General features: G+C 40.8%; 1 protein-coding gene across 3 annotated transcripts in view; it reads right to left on the reverse strand.

The window, feature by feature from the left end:
- LOC135540083 (ephrin type-B receptor 2-like) overlaps positions 1–19,850 on the reverse strand; it is a 154,347-nt gene extending 134,497 nt beyond the window's left edge. For all 3 annotated transcript variants that reach the window (XM_064966424.1, XM_064966423.1, XM_064966425.1), the window contains exon 1: positions 19,700–19,850. In XM_064966424.1, coding sequence (XP_064822496.1) covers positions 19,700–19,751 — 52 coding nt within the window. In that variant the 5' untranslated portion in view covers positions 19,752–19,850. The remainder of the gene's footprint in view (positions 1–19,699) is intronic.
- Positions 19,851–20,148: the final 298 nt, after the last annotated feature.

Below are 20,148 nucleotides of genomic sequence, written 5' to 3' on the forward strand. Positions count from 1 at the left end.
GCAAGGAACTTAAACGTTAGCTTTTTTACATGGCACATATTGCACTTTTACTTTCTTCTCCAACACTGTGTTTTTGTATTATTTCAACCAAATTTATTTTAGATCAAATAGATATTATTTAGGTATTATATTAAGTTAAAATAAAAGTTTTCATTCAGTATTGTTGTAATTGTCATTATTACAAATATATATATATATATAAAAATCGGCCGATTAATCGGTATTGGCTTTTTTTGGACCTCCAATAATCGGTATCAATGTTGAAAAATCATTATCGGTCAACCTCTAATACAGTGCATCTGGAAAGTATTCAGACCTTCACTTTTCCACATTTTGTTATGTTATAGCCTTATTCTAAAATTGATTAAATAAATATTTTTTTCAAATAAATCCACACACAATACCCCATAATGACAAAGCGAAAACAGGTTTTTAGAAAAGTTTGCAAATGTATTTAAAATACAAAACAGAACTACCTTATTTACATAAGTATTCATACCATTTGCTATAAGAATCGAAATAGAGCTCAGGTGCATCCTATTTCCAAATATCATCTTTGGGATGTTTCTACAACTTGATTGGACCCCACCTGTGCTAAATTATATTAATTGGACATGATTTGGAAAGGCACACACCTGTCTATATAAGGTCCCACAGTTGACAGTGCATGCCAGAGCAAACACCAAGCCATGGGGTCAACGGAATTGTTTGTAGAGCTCCGAGACAGGATTGTTTCGAGGCACAGATCTGGGGAAGGGTACCAAAATCTCTGCAGCATTGAAGGTCCCCAAAAACACAGTTGCCTCCATCATTCTTAAGTGGAATAAGTTTGGATTCACCAAGACTCTTCTTAGAGCTGGCCAACCAGCCAAACTGAGCAATCAGAGGAGAAGGGCCTTGGTCATGGAGGTGACGAAGAACCCAATGGTCACTCTGACAGAGCTCCAGAGTTCCTCTGTGGAGATGGTAGAACCTTCCAGAAGGACAACCATCTCTGCAGCACTCCACCAATAATGTTTTTATGGTAGAGTGGAAAGACGGAAGCCACTCTTCAGTAAATGGCATGACAGAGTGCTTTGAGTGTGCCAAAAGGCACCTTAAGGACTCTGACTTCAAAATCAACAATGGCTATGATGAAACTGGCTCTCATGAGGACCACCACAGGAAAGGAAGACCCAGAGTTACCTCTGCTGCAGAGGATACGTTTATTAGAGTTAACAGCCTCAGAAATTGCAGCCCAAATAAATGAGTCACAGAGTTCAAGTAACAGACACATCTCAACATCAACTGTTCAGAGGAGACTGTGTGAATCAGGCCTTCATGGTCAAATTGCTGCAAAGAAACCACTACTAAAGGACACTAATAAGAAGAGACTTGCGTAGGTCAAGAAACACGAGCAATGGACATTAGACCGGTGGAAATCTGTCCTTTGGTCTGGAGTCCAAATATGAGATTTTTGGTTCCAACCGCCGTGTCTTTGTGAGACGTGGTGTGGGTAAACGGATGATCTCTGCATGTATATTTCCCATTGCAAAGCATGGAGGAGATGTTATGGTGTGGGGTGCTTTGCTGGTGACACTGTCTGTGATTTACTCAAGGCACACTTAACCAGCATAGCTACTGCAGCGATACGCCTTCCCATCTGGTTTGGGCTTAGTGGAACTATCATTTGTTTTTCAACAGGAAAATGACCCAACACAGGCTGTGTAAGGGCTATTTTACTAAGAAGGAGAGTGATCGAGTGCTGCATCAGATGACCTGGCCTCCAATCACCCGACCTCACACACATGAGATGGTTTGGGATGAGATCGAATTCAGAGGGAAGGAATAGCAGCTAACAATCTCTCAGCATATGTGGGAACTCTTTCAAGACCGGAAAAGCATTCTAGATGAAGCTGGTTGAGAGAATGCCAAGAGTGTGCAATGCTGTCATCAAGGCAAAGGGTGTCTACTTTGAAGAGTCTTAAAAAAATCTCTAAAATATATTTTGTTTAATACTTTTTGGGTTACTACATGATTCCATATGTGTAATGTCATAGTTTTGATGTCTTCACTATTATTCTACAATGTAGAATATAGTACAAATAAAGAAAAACCTTTGAATGAGTAGGTGTTCTAAAACTTTTGACCGGTAGTGTATCCATCAGACTACTCAACAGTCTGTTTGGTAGGCTGAGGCAGAAATCATTCGTGGATCTGATAAAAGCAAAGCATCATAAAACCAAGCATCATTGAAAAGTCTCAAATGATGTAGATGGTATAGATATTTAGTGAAAAATATTTTGAGTCACTATTCAGTGCGTGGAGAATGTGATGACTAACCAACAGGGCTAAAAGCGTAGCTTTGCCCCGGCCTTGTGTTCACACCTACTCGTCTAATCCTGCTCCAGGTCTCTGGTCTCTGGATTTTCATGCTAATGCCATAATGCCCAAAAAGCCTTGTAGACACAGTATGCAGGTGTTGAGTTAGTAAAAGGAAGAATGTGTGAGTTTGTGAGCATATGCATGTGTGCATGAATATAGGTGTGTGAGTTTATGCCCATGCCAGAAGCTTGTCTGTCGGCAGGAAAACCAACATAATATTTAGAATGTCTGTTTCTAAAAAGTAGGACATCCTACCATAAATGCCAAGATCAAAATAAAAATAATTTGCATGATCAACTGGTTTGTTGGTTTACTTTGTTGGCAGCAACATCACATGATAATATTCACCCATGCATATTTTTTCAATCACTCCAAGAGGCATGCTTTTGACAGCAAGTCCATCAAAGCACTCATAAAGTCACTACACATGCATGCACTGCATGCCACACAACATCAATGGCTTGAGAAAAAAGTGTCTTGAATTGTGAAACCATACTGTTTGGGTAGACGCAAGGTAAAACAATTTAAAGTACGCTTTACTTATGACCAGCTTCATGAGGTAGTCACCTGGAATGCATTTCAATTACAGGTGTGCCTTGAAAGGTTATTTTGTGGAATTTCTTTCCTTCTGAATGAGTTTGAGCCAATCAGTTGTGTTGTGACAATGTAGGGGTTGTATACAGAAGATAGCCCTATTTGGCAAAAGACCAAGTCCATATTATGGTAAGAACAGCAAAAATAAGCAAAGAGAAACAACAGTCCATCATTACTTTAAAAGATGAAGGTCAGTCAATGAGGAAAATGTCAAGAATTTGTGCAGTCTCAAAAACCATCAGGCGCTATGATGAAACTGACTCTCATGAGGAGCGCCTCAGGAAAGGAAGACCCAGAGTTACCTCTGCTGCAGAGGATAATCACACTGTCTGATTTATTTAGAATTCAAGGCACACTTAACCAGCATGGCTACCACAGCATTCTGCCATCTCATCTGGTTTGCACTTTGTGGGACATTTTCAACAGGACAATGACCCAACACACCAGAGGTCGACCAATGATGATTTTCAATGCTGATACCGATTATTGGAGGACCAAAAAAAGACGATATCGATTGATCGGCCGATTTATATACACACACACACAGACACAGACACACACACACACACATATACATATATATATATATATATATATATATATATATATATATATATATATATATATATATATAGATATTATTATTATGAGGTTGGTATGTATTCAACACAGTTCCCATTGAAATCCCCTTGAGATATTAATGAAGTTGCACTTCCTAGGGCTGGCACTAGATGTCAACCGTCTATTGAAATTTGAATGTGGCTTCTACTGTGTTGTGGGACTGAATGACAGCAGAATGAATCAGGTGTCTGGCAGTCAGCCATTTCCTGGTCACGCGCATTTCACATGATCTGCGTTCAATGGCTCCTCAAGACAAAAAGGAATACTCCGGTTGGAACTTTATTGAAGATTAATGATAAAAACATCCTGATGATTGATTCCGTACTTAGTTTGAAATGTTTTTTGACCTGTAATATAACCTTTTGAAGGTGTCTGACGTAACGCTGACCAGAATGAGCGTTTGCATATGTATACCAAGCACGCTAACAAAAGTAGCTAATTGGACATAAATAACAGACATTATCGAACAAATCAAGCATTTATTATGGACCTGGGATTCCTGAAGATCATCAAAGGTAAGGGAATATTTACCATGTAAGTTATGGTTAATGTTGACTACAACATGGCGGCTAATTTGACTTGATTGTTCTGAGCGCCGTCTCAGATTATTGAATGGTTTGCTTTTTTATTTTATTTGACACAGCGGTTGCATTAAGGACAGGTATATCTATAATTCCATGTGTATAACTTGTATTATCATCTACATTTATGATGAGTACTTCTGTTGAATCGATGTGGCTATGCAAAAATTACTGGATGTTTTTGGAACTAGTGAATGTAACGCGCCAACGTAAACTCTTATTTTTTTTATATAAATATGAACTTTATTAAACAAAGCATACATGTATTGTGTAACATGAAGTCCTATGAGTGTCATATGATGAAGTTCATCAAAGGTTAGTGATTCAATTTCTCTCTATTTGTGCTTTTTGTGACTGTAACGACGTTCTTCGTTTGTCGAAAGAGAGTCGGACCAAAATGCAGTGTGTTGGTTACTCATGTTTATTAGTGAAACAAATAACGAAACTATACATGAAATAACTAATAAATACAAAACAACAAAACGGAACGTGAAACCTATTACAGCCTGACTGGTGAACACTAACACAGAGACAGGAACAATCACCCACGAAATACAAAGTGAAAACCAGGCTACCTAAATACGGTTCCCAATCAGAGACAACGAGAATCACCTGACTGATTGAGAACCGCCTCAGGCAGCCAAACCTATACAACACCCCTACTCAGCCGCAATCCCAAATACTACAAACCCCAATACGAAAATACAATACATAAACCCATGTCACACCCTGGCCTAACCAAATATATAACGAAAACACAAAATACAATGACCAAGGCGTGACAGTGACTCCTCTCTTTGGCTGGGAAAATGGCTGTGTTTTTCTGTGGCTTGGCGGTGACCTAACATAATCGTTTGTGGTGCTTTCGCCGTAAAACCTATTTGAAATCGGACACTGTGGTGGGATTAACAACAAGACTACCTTTAAAACGGTATGAAATACATGTATGTTTGAGGAATTTTAATTGAGATTTCTGTTGTTTTGAATTTGGCGCCCTGCACTTCCACTGGCTGTCATATCATCCCATTAACGGGATTGCAGCCCAAAGTTAATGCAACTGCTGTGTCAGATTTCAAAAAAACTTTACGGAAAAAGCAAACCATGCAATAATCTGAGTACGGCACTCAGAAGACAAATCAAGCCAAATTGATATCCGCCATGTTTTGTCAAAAGAAGTCAGAAATAGCATTATAAATATTCACTTACATTTTATGATCTTCATCAGAATGCACTCCCAGGAATCCCAGTTCCACAATAAATGTTTGTTTTGTTCGATAATGTCCATCAGTTACAGTGGGGCAAAAAGTATTTAGTCAGCCACCAATTGTGCAAGTTCTCCCACTTAAAAAGATGAGAGAGGCCTGTAATTTTCATCATAGGTTTTTATTTTCAACTATGACAGACAAAATGAGGGGAAAAATCCAGAAGATTACATTGGAGGATTTTTTTATGAATTTATTTGCAAATTATGGTGGAAAATAAGTATTTGGTCACCTACAAACAAGCAAGATTTCTGGCTCTCACAGACATGTAAACTTCTCCTTTAAGAGGCTCCTCTGTCCTCCACTCATTACCTGTATTAATGGCACCTGTTTGAACTTGTTATCAGTATAAAAGACACCTATGTATATAGATGGCATTCTAATATACTCTGCTACATGCGCCGAGTATGTGTCTCTGGTGTGCAAGGTGCTTGGTCGACTGATGGAGCATGACCTGTACATTAAGGCTGAGAAATGTCTGTTCTGCCAACAGTCCGTCTCCTTCCTAGGGTACCGCCTGTCCGAGTCAGGGGTGGAGATGGAGAATGACCGCATTTCAGCCGTGCGTAATTGGCAGACTCGAACCATGGAAAAAGAGGTGCAGCGGTTCTTAGGGTTTGCCAACTACTACCAGAGGTTTACCCGGGGCTTTGGTCAGGTAGCGGCTCCCATTACCTCTGCTGAAGGGGGGACTGCGACTGCAGTGTTCAGCTGGGGCGGACAGGGCTTTTGGTCATCTGAAGGCTCTGTTTTGGCTCACCCTCGGCTCCTGTGTTGGCTCATCCTGATCCCTCATTTGCGTTCATAGTAGAGGTGGACGCTTCCGAGGCTGGGATAGAAGCTGTGCTGTCTCAGCACTCAGGTACGTCACCTAAACTCCGCCCCTGTGCGTTCTTTTCAAAGAAGCTCAGTCCGGCGGAGCGAAACTATGATGTAGGGGGCCGGGAGCTGTTGGCTGTTGTCGGGACTCTGAAAGTGTGGAGGCATTGGCTTGAGGGGGCTAAACACCCTTTTCACATTTGGACTGACCGCCACAATCTGGAATACATCCGGGCGGTGAGGAGAATGAATCCTCGCCAGGCAAGGTGGGCCATGTTTTTCACCCGTTTTGTGTTTACTCTATCCTACAGACCAGGTTCCCAGAACGCTAAGGCAGACGCAATGTCTTGGATGTATGACACAGAGGAGCGGTCCATGGATCCCACTTCCATACTTCCGGCTTCTTGCCTGGTGGCACCGGTGGTATGGGAGGTTGACGTGGACATCGAGCAGGCGTTACATGCGGAGCCCACTCCCACCCAGTGTCCAGTTGGACGAAGTATGTTCCGTCTGATATTCGTGATCGATCGATCACGAACATGATCACGGCTCATACGTCACCTTCATCTGGTCATCCTGGCATCGGTCGGACAGTGTACTGTCTTAGTGGGAAGTACTGGTGGCCCACTTTAGCTAAGGACGTGAAGGTGTATGTTTCCCCCTGCTCGGTGTGCGCCCAGTGCATGGCAACTAGACACCTGCCCAGAGGGAAATTACAACCCCTACCCGTTTCACAACGGCCGTGGTCACACCTATCGGCGTGATAGGTGTGACCACCTCCGTCACAAGGGAACACCACGATTCTGGTTGTTGTGGATCGGTTTTCTAAGTCCTGCCGTCTCATTCCTTTGCCCGGACTCCCTACGGCCCTACAGACTGCGGAGGCCCTGTTTACACATGTCTTCCGGCACTACTGGGTGCCTGAGGATATAGTGTCTGCCCGGGGTCCCCAGCTCACATCAAGGGTCAGGAGGGCGTTCATGGAGCGTCTGGGGGTCTCGATCAGCCTGACGTCAGGGTTTCACCCCGAAAGTAATGGGCAGGTGGAGAGAGTTAACCAGGATGTGGGTAGGTTTCTGTGGTCTTATTGCCAGGACCGGCCTGGGGAGTGGTCGGCTTTCATCCCCTGGGCAGAGATGGCCCAAATCTCCCTCCTCCACTCCTCCACTAACCTGTCTCCGTTTCAGTGTGTACTGCCCCTTCGCTTTTGCCCTGCCGGAAGCTGGGTCCACGGTTTGTGGGGCCATTTAAAGTCCTGAGGAGACTGAACAAGGTACGTTATAGGTTACAGCTTCCCCCTGATTATCGTATTTACCCCCTCGTTCCATGTGTCTCTCCTCAGGCCTGTGGTGGCTGGTCCGCTCCAGCAGTCTGAGGTGCGGGAGGTTCCTCCACCCTCTCTGCACATTGAGGGGGCCTCGGCGTATACTGTGCGAGCAATCATGGGCTCAAGGTGTCGGGCGAGGGGCCTTCAGTACCTCGTGGAGTGAGAGGGGTACGGTCCGGAGGAGAGATGCTGGGTGCCGGACATACTGGACCCTTCCTTACTGCAGGAATTTCTCCGTCTCCACCCAGATCGCCCTGCGCCTCGTCCCTGAGGCCGGTGTTCAAACTTTTGACTGGTACTGTAGGTTAAATGATTTGAATTCCATGATTTTCTTTCTTTCTGTGGAGTCAATGTGCACATTGCACAGTTTCTTTTGAGATAAATAAGATCAATCCCAAACTGTGCAGGTTCCAACAGAGTAATATTCTACATAGTTTACACAGAAAACATGGTAATTAACTACAATGACCATAGTCCATTGCGCGCCTACTTGCCAGGTCAGTATGTTTCTTTTACACCTGCTAAGTTAGGTTAGTGTGGGGCAGACAGAGAGGGGGAGAAGAGACAGAATAATGTGCGATCGAGAGGGATAGAGAGCAATTGCTTCGCAAGGCATCTCTACCTGAAAATACATGATCTAAGTGATTGATAGTTCGTATTCAGCAGACATAAACGTATGCCTTAATTACTTTGAAGAACTACTGAAATAGTGATTTTGTCAGACTGCATAGGCAGCAGCTCTATGGAGATGATGACTTGGAATGAAATAAAGTCTTCAAATAAAGAAAATGTCATATCCACAACAACTGAAATATTTTATTAAAGTAATGTGAATAAATTATGGTTAATAGGTGATAAGCAGTAACGGACAGTCACTACCATCATGGGACTCTTATTAATAGTTGTATTGATACAGCATTCAACCCACATAATGCATTTAATGTTTAAAACAATAAAATAAAAAAAATAAAGAAAAACCCTGGAATGAATATGTGTGTCCAAAGTTTTGACTGGTACTATATATCTGTAAAGAGATATTAGCTTCATGTGGGTATGCGATGAAATGTATAAATATACTGTATTCCTAAAGGGATACCAAGAGAAGACAGAAGAAACTTTGTCAGTTTGAGTCACATGCTGACCAGACCGGACACGTCAAGTGCGCGAGCGTCGCAAATTAAGTTTAAGAAATCCATGTTATTCAATTATTCCACCCACACTGCTCGCTCGCGCGCGTCTGCGACACCAAGGTCTAAAATAGAACTCATTCCTATTTCTGACGCAGATCGCGCTGAAAGTCCTGCCTCTCCCATCTCATTGGTTTACAGAAGCAGGTACCCACGTGCCATCTCCTCATTGGTTATACCCACGTGGGTGACTGAAAGACGACCTGTTTTGCCGGTAGTTGTGGTAATACAATGAAAGTTTAAATGCGATCACCATATAAGTTAAACAATGAAAAAGACTGGAAGGAGGAGAGATGACTAGAAACGATTCGGTTGGCCGTTTTATGTGTGGATTAATTGTCGGAGTAGAGGTCCTTGTGCATTTCAGGTAAAATAACAACTCAATGTTAATATCCCAGGACAAATTAGCTAGCAACAGCAAGCCAGCTAAATAGGACAAATTAACGTTTGCTAGCAAGTGCAAGCTAACTAGCTAAATTGCCATACATGTTTAATGATTTTCGACCTGTCCCCAAATTAATGTCATTGGTTCAGTTTGTTTTGATTTTTTTGTTTTGATTTTAACCTGCGTGTCATGCTCGCGTTTGGTGAGGGAGGGCAAAATAAATGTATGCACGATAGCGCACGATGGCGCACGTGCGCAGTCGGTTTGGGTTCCGTGTCAGACCTAGCCAATGCGAGTGCACTGTAAATAGTACAATGATGTGTCTCTAGGTCCCAGAGTTATGCCGTATTTATACAACACTAAAACCAGTTGTTTCCTGTTTGTATAATATCCTTTACTTTGTCTCTTTCTTGTCATTGGACCAATAACTCAACACGTAAGGCTATTCTTACTGTATCTCCAAAAGGAATGATGGATTGTGAGTGTAACGGGGTACCAACCACAAAGATAACGCGAGCTGACGTGGAAGTAGTGAGTTATCTGCAGATGAAAAAGTTATTAGGTCCACATGAATAATAACATTCTACACATTTAACCATATCATATGACTTTTCATTTCATTTAACGTTCTCCGTTGAATCTCTGCATTGATTTCACAGCCACAGCAGGTCTCCTGAGATTCTCCATGGATTTTCCAGCTGCCCTCGCAAATGGTCCACTGTGATTACTATCTGGAACATAGAGCCAGAGGAAGGTATGGAAAATGGTCATCACGCCTCAAATCCCTATATTGTGCTCCTGTTTCGGTGAGCTGTGTTACCTCATGGCAACAATGATCGCAGACATGGTTTCATCGAGCCCAGTGGACACATATTGCTCCATTTTTGGCTTCTCTCAAAACGTGGGCGTGAGTTTTAGGGGTAGTGTTTCCTGCTGAAAAATCTTTACAGGGTAGGAATTAGGGTAAAATAGCAATGAATGGAGGGTTGGAACAAGTGCAAGACATGAATTTAATGCCTGAGTGGGAGTTATTACAACTGCACATCTGACAGATCCCGCTGTCTATCGGCCCCATGCTGAATCTGCTTACTGAGAGATGATTATGCAAATGAATGTGCTTACTCTGTCGAATAGAATGTTTATCATACGAGTTATTAAAAGAAAATTTGTAATAACCCCTCATTAATGTTCCTCCATATAATGTTGTTAAGGGTTAAATCTTTGCTAAGCTTGTGCTATTGATTAGGGCTCTACGCAGATTGATGAGGGAGCTCAATATGGGGTTGTCTGGAGAAGTCTGAGAATTCTAAAGGAGATGATTACCTCGGCCTCAACCCACAACAATGACTTCATTTCTGATAATGACAGTTTTCCTACATGGAAGAAAAACTCAAACCTGGAAACCTCTCCCAAGCCTTAAATACTTAAAAAGCAAAACTGCCATAAAGTCTATCACCTGTCTGAAAATCTGAAAATCCATGTGTGCTTACCAGGGCCAAGTCTGTGCAGAAAAGTACCCCCTCTGGCCCAGGCAGTCCTGAGTAATTGGACTACAGCCGATTAACTGCAAAGAAGAAGTGCCGTTTACCCTTCTGTTGTGATGGCCTGTCACGTTCGTCGTATGAATCGGACCAAGGTGCAGCGTGGTATGCGTACATTCTTTATTATTATAAGAACAAACACAACAAAATAACAAACCGAACCGTGCCGCTAATATGAATAGTGCAGACAGGCAACTAAACATAGAACAAGAACCCTCAAACACCAAAGGGAAATGGCTACCTAAATATGATCCCCAATCAGAGACAACGATAAACAGCTGCCTCTGATTGGGAACCATATCAGGCCACCATTTACACACAAATGCCTAGACCCATTCAAACCCTAGACATAAAAAAACACTAGACAATACAAAAACTAGCGTATCCACCCTAGTCACACCCTGACCTAACCAAAATATGAAGAAAACAGAGATATCTCAGGTCAGGGCGTGACATGACCCCTGCCTTTGAGATTTGTTATCTATTAACCCTCCATTTTAGCACTTTATTTGTATTAGCATTCCAGGTGATCAAATGGCCCCTACTTCTTTAACCGTTTCCAGCACAACACGCCTCTGTGGCCACATCTAACACCGTGTAATTTCAGCCCAGAGCTAGGTTTATACCCTTGTTGTTACAGTACATTTCACCAATCTGGCTGTCTGAACTGTAGCTACTCTAGAGCCCTTTGAGGGTCTGAGGTTATACAATTGATTTACGCTGTATCTGAATTAATCTGGGAACAACAAAAGATTAGCTCCTGCTCTCTGAATGCAGTCAAGTCACAGCCATGGGCCAAATCAGTTCATTATTTCCGTTAATTCCCTCAGCACTAGGCTAATGCAATAAGATGCCAATAAATACCTCCCATATCACTCTTCATACAGGTTTTTTAATAACGTTCTCTCTTTTATGACATTTAAATGTCATGTCCTCAGATTAGCCATCTGAATGTATAATTGTAGCACTTTTTTTCAGGCATTTGATTCATAAAAATCTACAATTATTGCATGCACCGTATGGGGTAGTTATTATGTGTGGCACATATGTAAATATTGTGCAAAAGGTAGAGTCGTTGAGTCGTCGCAATAGACCTATAGACTAGAGTACTGATCCCACGAGAAGGCAAAGACCCACCTCTGCTCTACTGTACCATGTCACGTTGGTGCTCAACCGCCCTGTCCAATAACTAAAGACAAGCATAATCTGTTAGAGGACACCAGGTCCTCCCCAGCTCGCACTAATCAGATAAAACATGTCTGCTCGCTGGAAATCACGTCAGAGTGCTCTGTCTATATCAGAGAGTGAGACAGATAGGTCCAGCTGGGCAGGAGCAAAGAAGGTCCTTTGTCTGTTTTGTGCTGCTACCATGTTGTGTTGCTGCCATGTTGTGTTGCTATCATGTGGTGTTATGTTGTATTGCTACCATGCTGTGTTGTCATGTGTTACTGCCATGCTATGTTGTTGTCTTAGGTCTCTCTTTATGTAGTGTTGTGTTGTCTCTCTTGTCCTGATGTGTGTTTTATTCTATATTTTTATTTTATGTATTTATATGTTTAATCCCAGCTCCCAACCCCACAGGAGGCCTTTTGCCTTTTGGTAGGCCTCATTGTAAATAAGTATTTGTTCTTAACTGACTTGCCTAGTTAAATAAAGGTTACATTTTAAAATTTTAAAAATAAAAGTCTGTGCGTCTGCATATTGTCGAGGAGCAAAGCAGAACAGAGCAGCCCGCCGTGGCTAGCCAGCCAGCGAAAGCAAGGGCAGGGGGAGAAAAACGATGAACCATGCTGGGCCCATTACTACCGACGGAGGCTGAAATCGGTCAGATCTGCTGCAGTTTACATGAAGGCCGGGGAGCCCAGTCCCCACTAAGGAGTGAGCCGTCAAGCTGCTGATATCACAACCACTGGAGAGAAAGAGGGCCCGAGAAAGAGAGGGAGGGAGAGAGAAATGCAGAGATATAGAGAAACTAAAGGCAGATGTAACCTGGGTCCAGAGGAGCTGATAGATGGGATGTGCAGTGCAGCAGAGGCAACCGTTCAGGTGGAAAAGGCTTCCCTTTGTGATGCAGATGACAACGCAATCAGCCTCTCTTTGTCTCCACCGATGGGCTCTGCTCCCGGGGACATTGAGAGCCAGACACTAATCCGCTGGGTTTGTGTTCTGTGGGCCTGTTCAGAGAGGCAGTGGCACAGTACCTGGGGTTGTATGGAGGGAGGCTGTGAGACCAGGTCTGACCTCTCTCAGGGTATCCTGGCTTGATGCTGGCTGCATTTACCCTCTGAGCTCAATTCAAGTTCTAGAAGACTTATGCTTTCAAATATTCTAAAAGATGCAGGCAACAATGAGGGTGCTCATCAGCTTGAGTTTTTAATCTAGCATGTGACATGCTGAAGGTTTGCAATTTGTCAATCAAGATTTGTGATTGAGATATTTAAGCTATGTATTACACTATCCTGAATCTAGGTTAATGAACAATTGGTATAACAAGGTTCTACCTGTAAACATACATATTAGGTTGCTTTTGCAGTTTAAATTGAATCTAGAACTCTTTACAGACAGTTCAAAATGTTGATGTTTTTTCCGATCAGCAAAAAATAACAAGATATAGCCCACAGGGATGACGTAATGGCCAGAAACTGTGCTAATGAAATTATACAGTTACTCTCATTGAATAAACTACTCACCCCTGTGTAACTTCATTAGATAAACTAATTAATGTTGAGCAGTATGAAGCTTGGATGATTTCACATTACCATGTGGAATATAATGATATTATCTCAGAAATTATGCAATCAATCTGACTCATGTTCAATACAAGCCCTAACAGTGTCATTAATGTTTGGTTGAAAAAACTCTAACAGGGGCATTAGTAGCTAGTTTCACTCACTTTCAGACCAAACAGGCTAAAACAATTATAGCCCTGTGGTTGAACAACACACCTATACTTTAACGACTGCTAGAAAAACAAAACCCAAGACCCATAACATAAGTGATCCTGAGTGAAGAACACATTTTTATGTAACACACAGGTTCTCAATTGTCCCCATTCCACAGTAGTTGTAGTGTTAACAAAACATTTTGGTGTTGAAATCTGAGTCTACATTTAGAACTATTCCATTGAGAAACTATTAGTATTTTCCGAACAGAGCTTATTTTATACACAGTTGACCGTCCCAAGGCCAGCTATTAAAAAAAGTATATTGGGAATAGACTGGGTGCCTTTTCAAAATAAATTTGTCCATCTAAACATGGTTTTGTGTTAACTTAAGGAATATCAAATTATTACTAGACTGAAATGAAAAACTAGTGTAATTGAAAGTGGTTTTAAATGGTATGTTACCAAAGGGGGCAGACTCTTACCGACTGGCTCTTAATGAACACATGTTGTAGTGAACATGGTTGGAGATTGAGGCACTGATACAAGCCCGTAACAAAAGATGGCAGCTCAAAATGCAGCCACAATGATGTCATGCCATGCAGAGAGAACACATTTTTGTAAAACTAGCATCCCCTCTTGCCATCGGCCAAAATCTCTGAGCCCTTGGATACCCTTGCATTAAACTAATCCTCAAGGTAGCCCATGGATGTCCCCGAAATGTGACACCCACTCTCAAATGAAACAACTGGTACCAGCACTAATTTAAATTCTGCATGCAAAGTGACAATGGCTGGGCCATGGGCAGCATGGATTAGGTCTTGAATAGAGGCGGATTCTTTGTGAAAGCCTACTGTGGTGGTTGGCGTGCATACAAGCTCCCTGCATCTGCTCATTGGGTAGACTGAGAAAACACAGGATTGTGTATGGTCACTCATTTTACCTTTAATCCCGTTTCAGAGCCCCCTGTCACTGCCTTTTGTTACTATTCCAAAAACGATAATGCTTCCATGTTAGACGAACACTTCTAGTCCCCACACAAGTACAGTTGAAATGGGCCTATTGAATTTACATTTGAAAGAAAGTTTACACATATTTGGCAAACTCAAAATACAAATTTTCATAACGCTTTTCAAACGACACACAACACAATAAGACATGTTAAGATATAACAGAACACGATAGTATTAAATACTCAAAGCACTTTGTTTTCTCTCAGGTTTCCGCTGTAGCATCTATAGGAGGAGGCAACCGCATTATGGCCAACAAACCTCCACCACTGCCTTTCTTACATGTACACTCTAAGATATCGCTCTTCACTTGATGCTAATAAAAAGCCACTCCCTTCCTTAAATATTTCATCTGGATCCCATGTTATTTTACAGCATCTCATCCATGGACTCTTTCTACTAATGTGAGTTATCTAAATATGCAAATTATTGAGGCATGAGCTATACTCTATACTGTTTACATTTTGTGTGATTTTTGAATTTCGATAAAAATCATGATTTCACATTGCCTTAAATGGCTTCACCCTGCCTCAACGTGGATGCCATGTGTCCTAGTTTGTCTACTTCTGGTGATGGTCATGACCAGATCACAATGTGGCTTTTGCACATATACATATAGCCAGAAACATTCTATCTCACTGAATGTAGCATAATACAGTAAAGGGATGTGTTTCAGAAGGTAGTTGGGGTCTTGTACTACTGACTGCAGAGGTGAAATTCATAGTAAACGGTAGTTGTTGTTAGCAAGTGTACTCTGGCTGTATTTCCAAGAATACCTAGTAAATTATGTTCTGTGTGCTAATCCCACTGAAGGTTAATGGTTTTGTTATCGTTACAGTAGCTGCCTTAGGTTACTCCTAAGGGTATTCAAAAGCAAGGTGTTTTTCCTGTTAAATGTCTGTTACATTTATCATAAATCCACAAACAAGCTAGTCAATAAACCATGTTCAAACTTTGGTTACTTTATTTTACAGTCCACTACTTACCCAGTATTTACCCAGTCCAGAGATAGCAGAAGGGTAATAAGATACAGAATCAGATATGGAGAACCAAAGGTCTAGTACCGCCATAAGCGTTGTGTTTACTAATTAAATCAATGATTGACTTAATTTTATAATACTCTCCCTTAAATGGCATTAAGAGTGAATGGGCTTGCAACTACTTCCATGGTAATACTTTTTGGCAGCTCTGGTAAGATTTGTTGCTGCGGAGGATGATGATGCTCTCCATAGATACACCTGGCATGAGGTAGGTAAACAAAATGAGAGGATATATAGACATGCATGCCTGGCTCAGATGGAACAACAGGAAATGTCTTACTGAGCACCTCGATTCCATTCATCAAAGCTCACCTGCTAAAATTGACCATAGGTCTACCAAGAAGATTTCATATCAACAGGGGCTTGCATACAATCCACAATGTTTTAGCCCAACAACATCCCTGCCTTGGTTTGAAAGATAACTAGCTACATCACTCTCAAAATGTGATCACTCTGAAATCCATATACAGAGCTATGGATGTTAGAGCTGTAGCTGAAAGAATAGCATCTGTCATTAAGACAAAGTTCACCTGCTATGTCCAAAAAACATTCAAAAAGAAACAATATGAAACAATGTATGTTGTCCAAGTACATTAAAAGATATGTAGGGCTAAATAATTATCCTAAGATAAATATGAAAGCATTGTATTCTCTTCAATTGCTAAGCTATACAGTTACGTACATAATTATAAGCTAGCTTTCAAAATTATACATCATAACACACAACAACAACAAAAATTATATCATGATGCAATTACCAACATTAGCCTTGATCTAAGATATGTGCCAGAAGGACTATGGGAATATTTTGACGTGTTTCTTTATGAAACCCGACAGAAGAACCTTTGCCAAAGCAACCATGTTCTGATGCCATGACATCAGAGCCGTCAATACGATTTACTTTGATGTTCCTCGCTGTGGTGTTGTTTTTTGGATTAAGGCTACAGTGACCTCTTTTTCAACAACAAAAAATTCATACATAGCCTACTCCTGCGACTTCATTGGATGATCGGCTAGGGTGATACGAAGGGTAAGATGGGGGGCTGTGACGGGTTGGGGAAGAGACCAACCAGTCATGTTACTGAAATACAATAAATATAATAATAGTGTTGCTGGCTAATGTTGCTTGTGAAAAAATGGGTTCAGAAATCAATACTTTTATCGTCAGTCAAGTTCAATAGTAAGTAATTACTTCTCAATTACGTAAACAAAAACATGAAAGGGTAACACTATTAGCTTAATTGCCTCTCCAGAAACAAAACAGCCTTTTCTTCCATGCAACCATTATTGTCTGAAAGGGTAAATATATTATTTGTTTTACATTGAAAATGACCAAGTAATAGATTTCTTCTGAAAGAGAATAGCAAAATAAATGGCTTCATCAAGAACATATATTGTTTGTGGCACAAATAGAAAAGAAAACTCTTGATAAAATAGGCCTATTAAATGACAGCATATTATGTGTATTAGCCTGCCAGACATAGCCATATTGCACAATACAAAACATTTCCATCGATAGCTTCCCACTGACTAAAAGTAAAATAAATGCCTGTTTTTCATGGCTGTCAGCGTCTCTTCATATATTTTGCAGTCTCATACGTCATCTAGCCACGTTTGCATTCCAGAAAGAGAAAATAGCATGCCACTATTCAATGCAATTGGTAGAAAGACATTGGTCTGCTATTATTTGTCATCCTTTTTTTTAATGCAAAAAAAAAATAAAAACTTGATTCATTCAGCAATGTTAAAGCAGCTTCTACCCTACTGTCTGGGGTTCCATCTCACTCATGACCTTAGGGCCGAACACTGCTGCGCTAAGAGAGAACAACTTCATTCTATCACTAACCTTCTAAAGGTGAACAGCCATAAGCTTTTCCCATTCATGCTTTATTCTTCATTTAAAGTGAAAATGTAAATTAACAACTTTACGCGAACCGGAAGACGGAGCTATTCGAAAAGTCTGGCCTTAGCTGATTTACCTCAAGTAGAATGTTGAAAACAACCCTCACTGTATTAAGATTTGCTTATTTAGTAAACAAAATAACAATAATTTAACTCCAGTAATTTGAATAATAATAATAAGAAGAATTAATGGTAACAATATAGTAAATATAGCAGATCAAGCCAGGTTAAAAAAAAATAATAATAGTAATATATATATATATTTTTTTTTATTTTTTTATTTTTTTTGCTAGGACACAAAGCCATTGCTTATAAAATTCAAATATTTGTATAAATGGCATATAAGTGTGGTTCCTTGAACCTGGGTCTTGCAAACAGTTTTTCTCTAATAGGTTAAATTGTTATTTTTAACTAATAAGGAAATAAAAATATTTTTCAAATGCACAGCAAGGTCAACTACAAATGACAGTAAACGTTCAAACATATACATATAGATTGGTATTTTAGGACACAAGAAAAAGCACCTACTCTACTATTGGCATTGAAAGAATGAAATAAACAATCAAAGCATTACAAAATTATTATGTATAGACGTTCAATATCAAAAGCCGTAAGCTCAGACACAAAGGCCTAAACACTACCATATATTTTATTTTGCCAGAGGAACACATGACATTGGATGTGTGTAGGCCTACCTACTGCACTTCAATACCGAAGTGACTTTTTCGTATCAGGTTAGGAGAACTTACGCAGCAGGTTAGTAGAATTAATGTAGCAGGTTAGGTAGGAGACTGAGGTTAAGGTTAGTTAAAGAGTTAGGGTTAGCAAAAATTCTCTCCTAACCGGCTATGACAATCACTTTATATTGAAGTGGCGTGAAAAGAGTGTGTCCAGTTTGAACATTTCTTACGTTTTAATTGTCAATTCAAAAGGCCTATCAAGGTATGAGGAGCACAACACATTGTTTCTCTCCAAAGGTTGGGCCTACTATCTATACAATAGACTACATGAATATGAAAATGCTTACCATGTGAATATGACGCTAACGCTAAGTACAATAGGATTGGTAAACAGTACATGTTGCATGTGCATCTTTATGCTTACTGGGAATGTATTTAATACATCCTGGTTGGAATCCTACGGGGATGTGGGGCTCCCGATTGGCCCAGCGGTCTAAGGAACAGCATCTCAGTGCTTGAGGCGTCACCACAGAAACCCTGGTTCGATTCCGGGCTGTGTTTACAACCAGCTGTGATTAGAAATCCAATAGGGCGGCGCACAATTGGCCCAGCGTCCGGGATTGGCTGATGTAGGCAGTCAGTGTAAATACGAATTTGTTCTTCTGGCTTGCCCGGTGAAATAAAAAAGGCTCTTGTGATATATTTTAAAGAGATGCACGAGTCCTTCAGAGGCCGTGCATATCCTTAAAATAAATAACAAGACGCGTGTTCTGTGACAAATCACATTAGCTGAAGGCACATTATCAACAACCAACCGAGGCATTTTCTTACGTTGTATTTGGTGGTGGTTAAATATTGGTAGGCTACCCTAGCGCTATGCTCTCATGAAGTACCTGTTCTATTGTGCCATTGAACACGCTGCTCATCATCATTCGCGAGCGAAGCCTGTGTGCTCCGGCCAGTGCACAGCACAATTAGAATATGCCAACAAAATGATTAAACTATACAACAAAGACGTCATTAATCAAATACATAACTGTCCCTACTGCACCCAATCATCTTCAGAAAATGTATAGACTACTGACTGTTCACGCTGCTCTTTTACAAATTGCAGACAAGGGGAAAACGCCATGCTGCATCATAAAGTAGCCCGTGTACTTTCTTGTTCACGGTTGAACTGTTTGAAATAATATAAAAGTATAGCGATGTTTTGACTTTACATGTATAAAATGGCACAGTAAAACGCATACGGTATGTCCTTCATGACAAGCAATAGGTTTGGACATTTCAACACCTGAGAGGATGCGGGCATGATCGGTGCAACCCTCATATAGCTATTGTTAATTATTTCCGTACAAAATTCAAAGAAGCGCCTTTGCCACAATGTACAGTCGCCCCCGGAACGTTCTCGTTAAAATCAATTCAACCACTCAACGTGATGTGATCAGCAACTCTTTCACCCCGTCGGCAAGACCTTATTCAAAGAGCTTTAAACATGATCTTACCTTCTACAGCTATTACAGTGGGTATTATCCATAAAATCCATAGAATATCCATTATTGGTTTCTTTGGACGAAAGTGTAAAAAGCCCAGACATTCAAATAAAATAAATCATGAAAGCCATTGACAGCAAATGCTGACTGACACGAGAGGACATTCACCTTCAACAGAGTGAACCAGATGCCATAGAAAATAACTCAAATCTTAACCAAGTTTGGACGAAACCAAAACAGAGGGGTGCCGTGTAAAACATAACATTTTCCATGCATCGGAAACTGCTCCAGATTTCAAATGTATGAGATGTGTATATTAGATATATCTATGATCCAACCCTAAAATATAACATACATAAGCCAAGCCTTTTGGTTATGCTTGTAGTTGTGGTACATGGCATGCTCTCCACCTGTCAAAAGAAGTTCCACTATATCCCTACTGTCAATCATGACGATACAAT

This window comes from Oncorhynchus masou, chromosome 5, assembly GCF_036934945.1.
Source record: "Oncorhynchus masou masou isolate Uvic2021 chromosome 5, UVic_Omas_1.1, whole genome shotgun sequence".
NCBI classification, from domain to species: domain Eukaryota; kingdom Metazoa; phylum Chordata; class Actinopteri; order Salmoniformes; family Salmonidae; genus Oncorhynchus; species Oncorhynchus masou.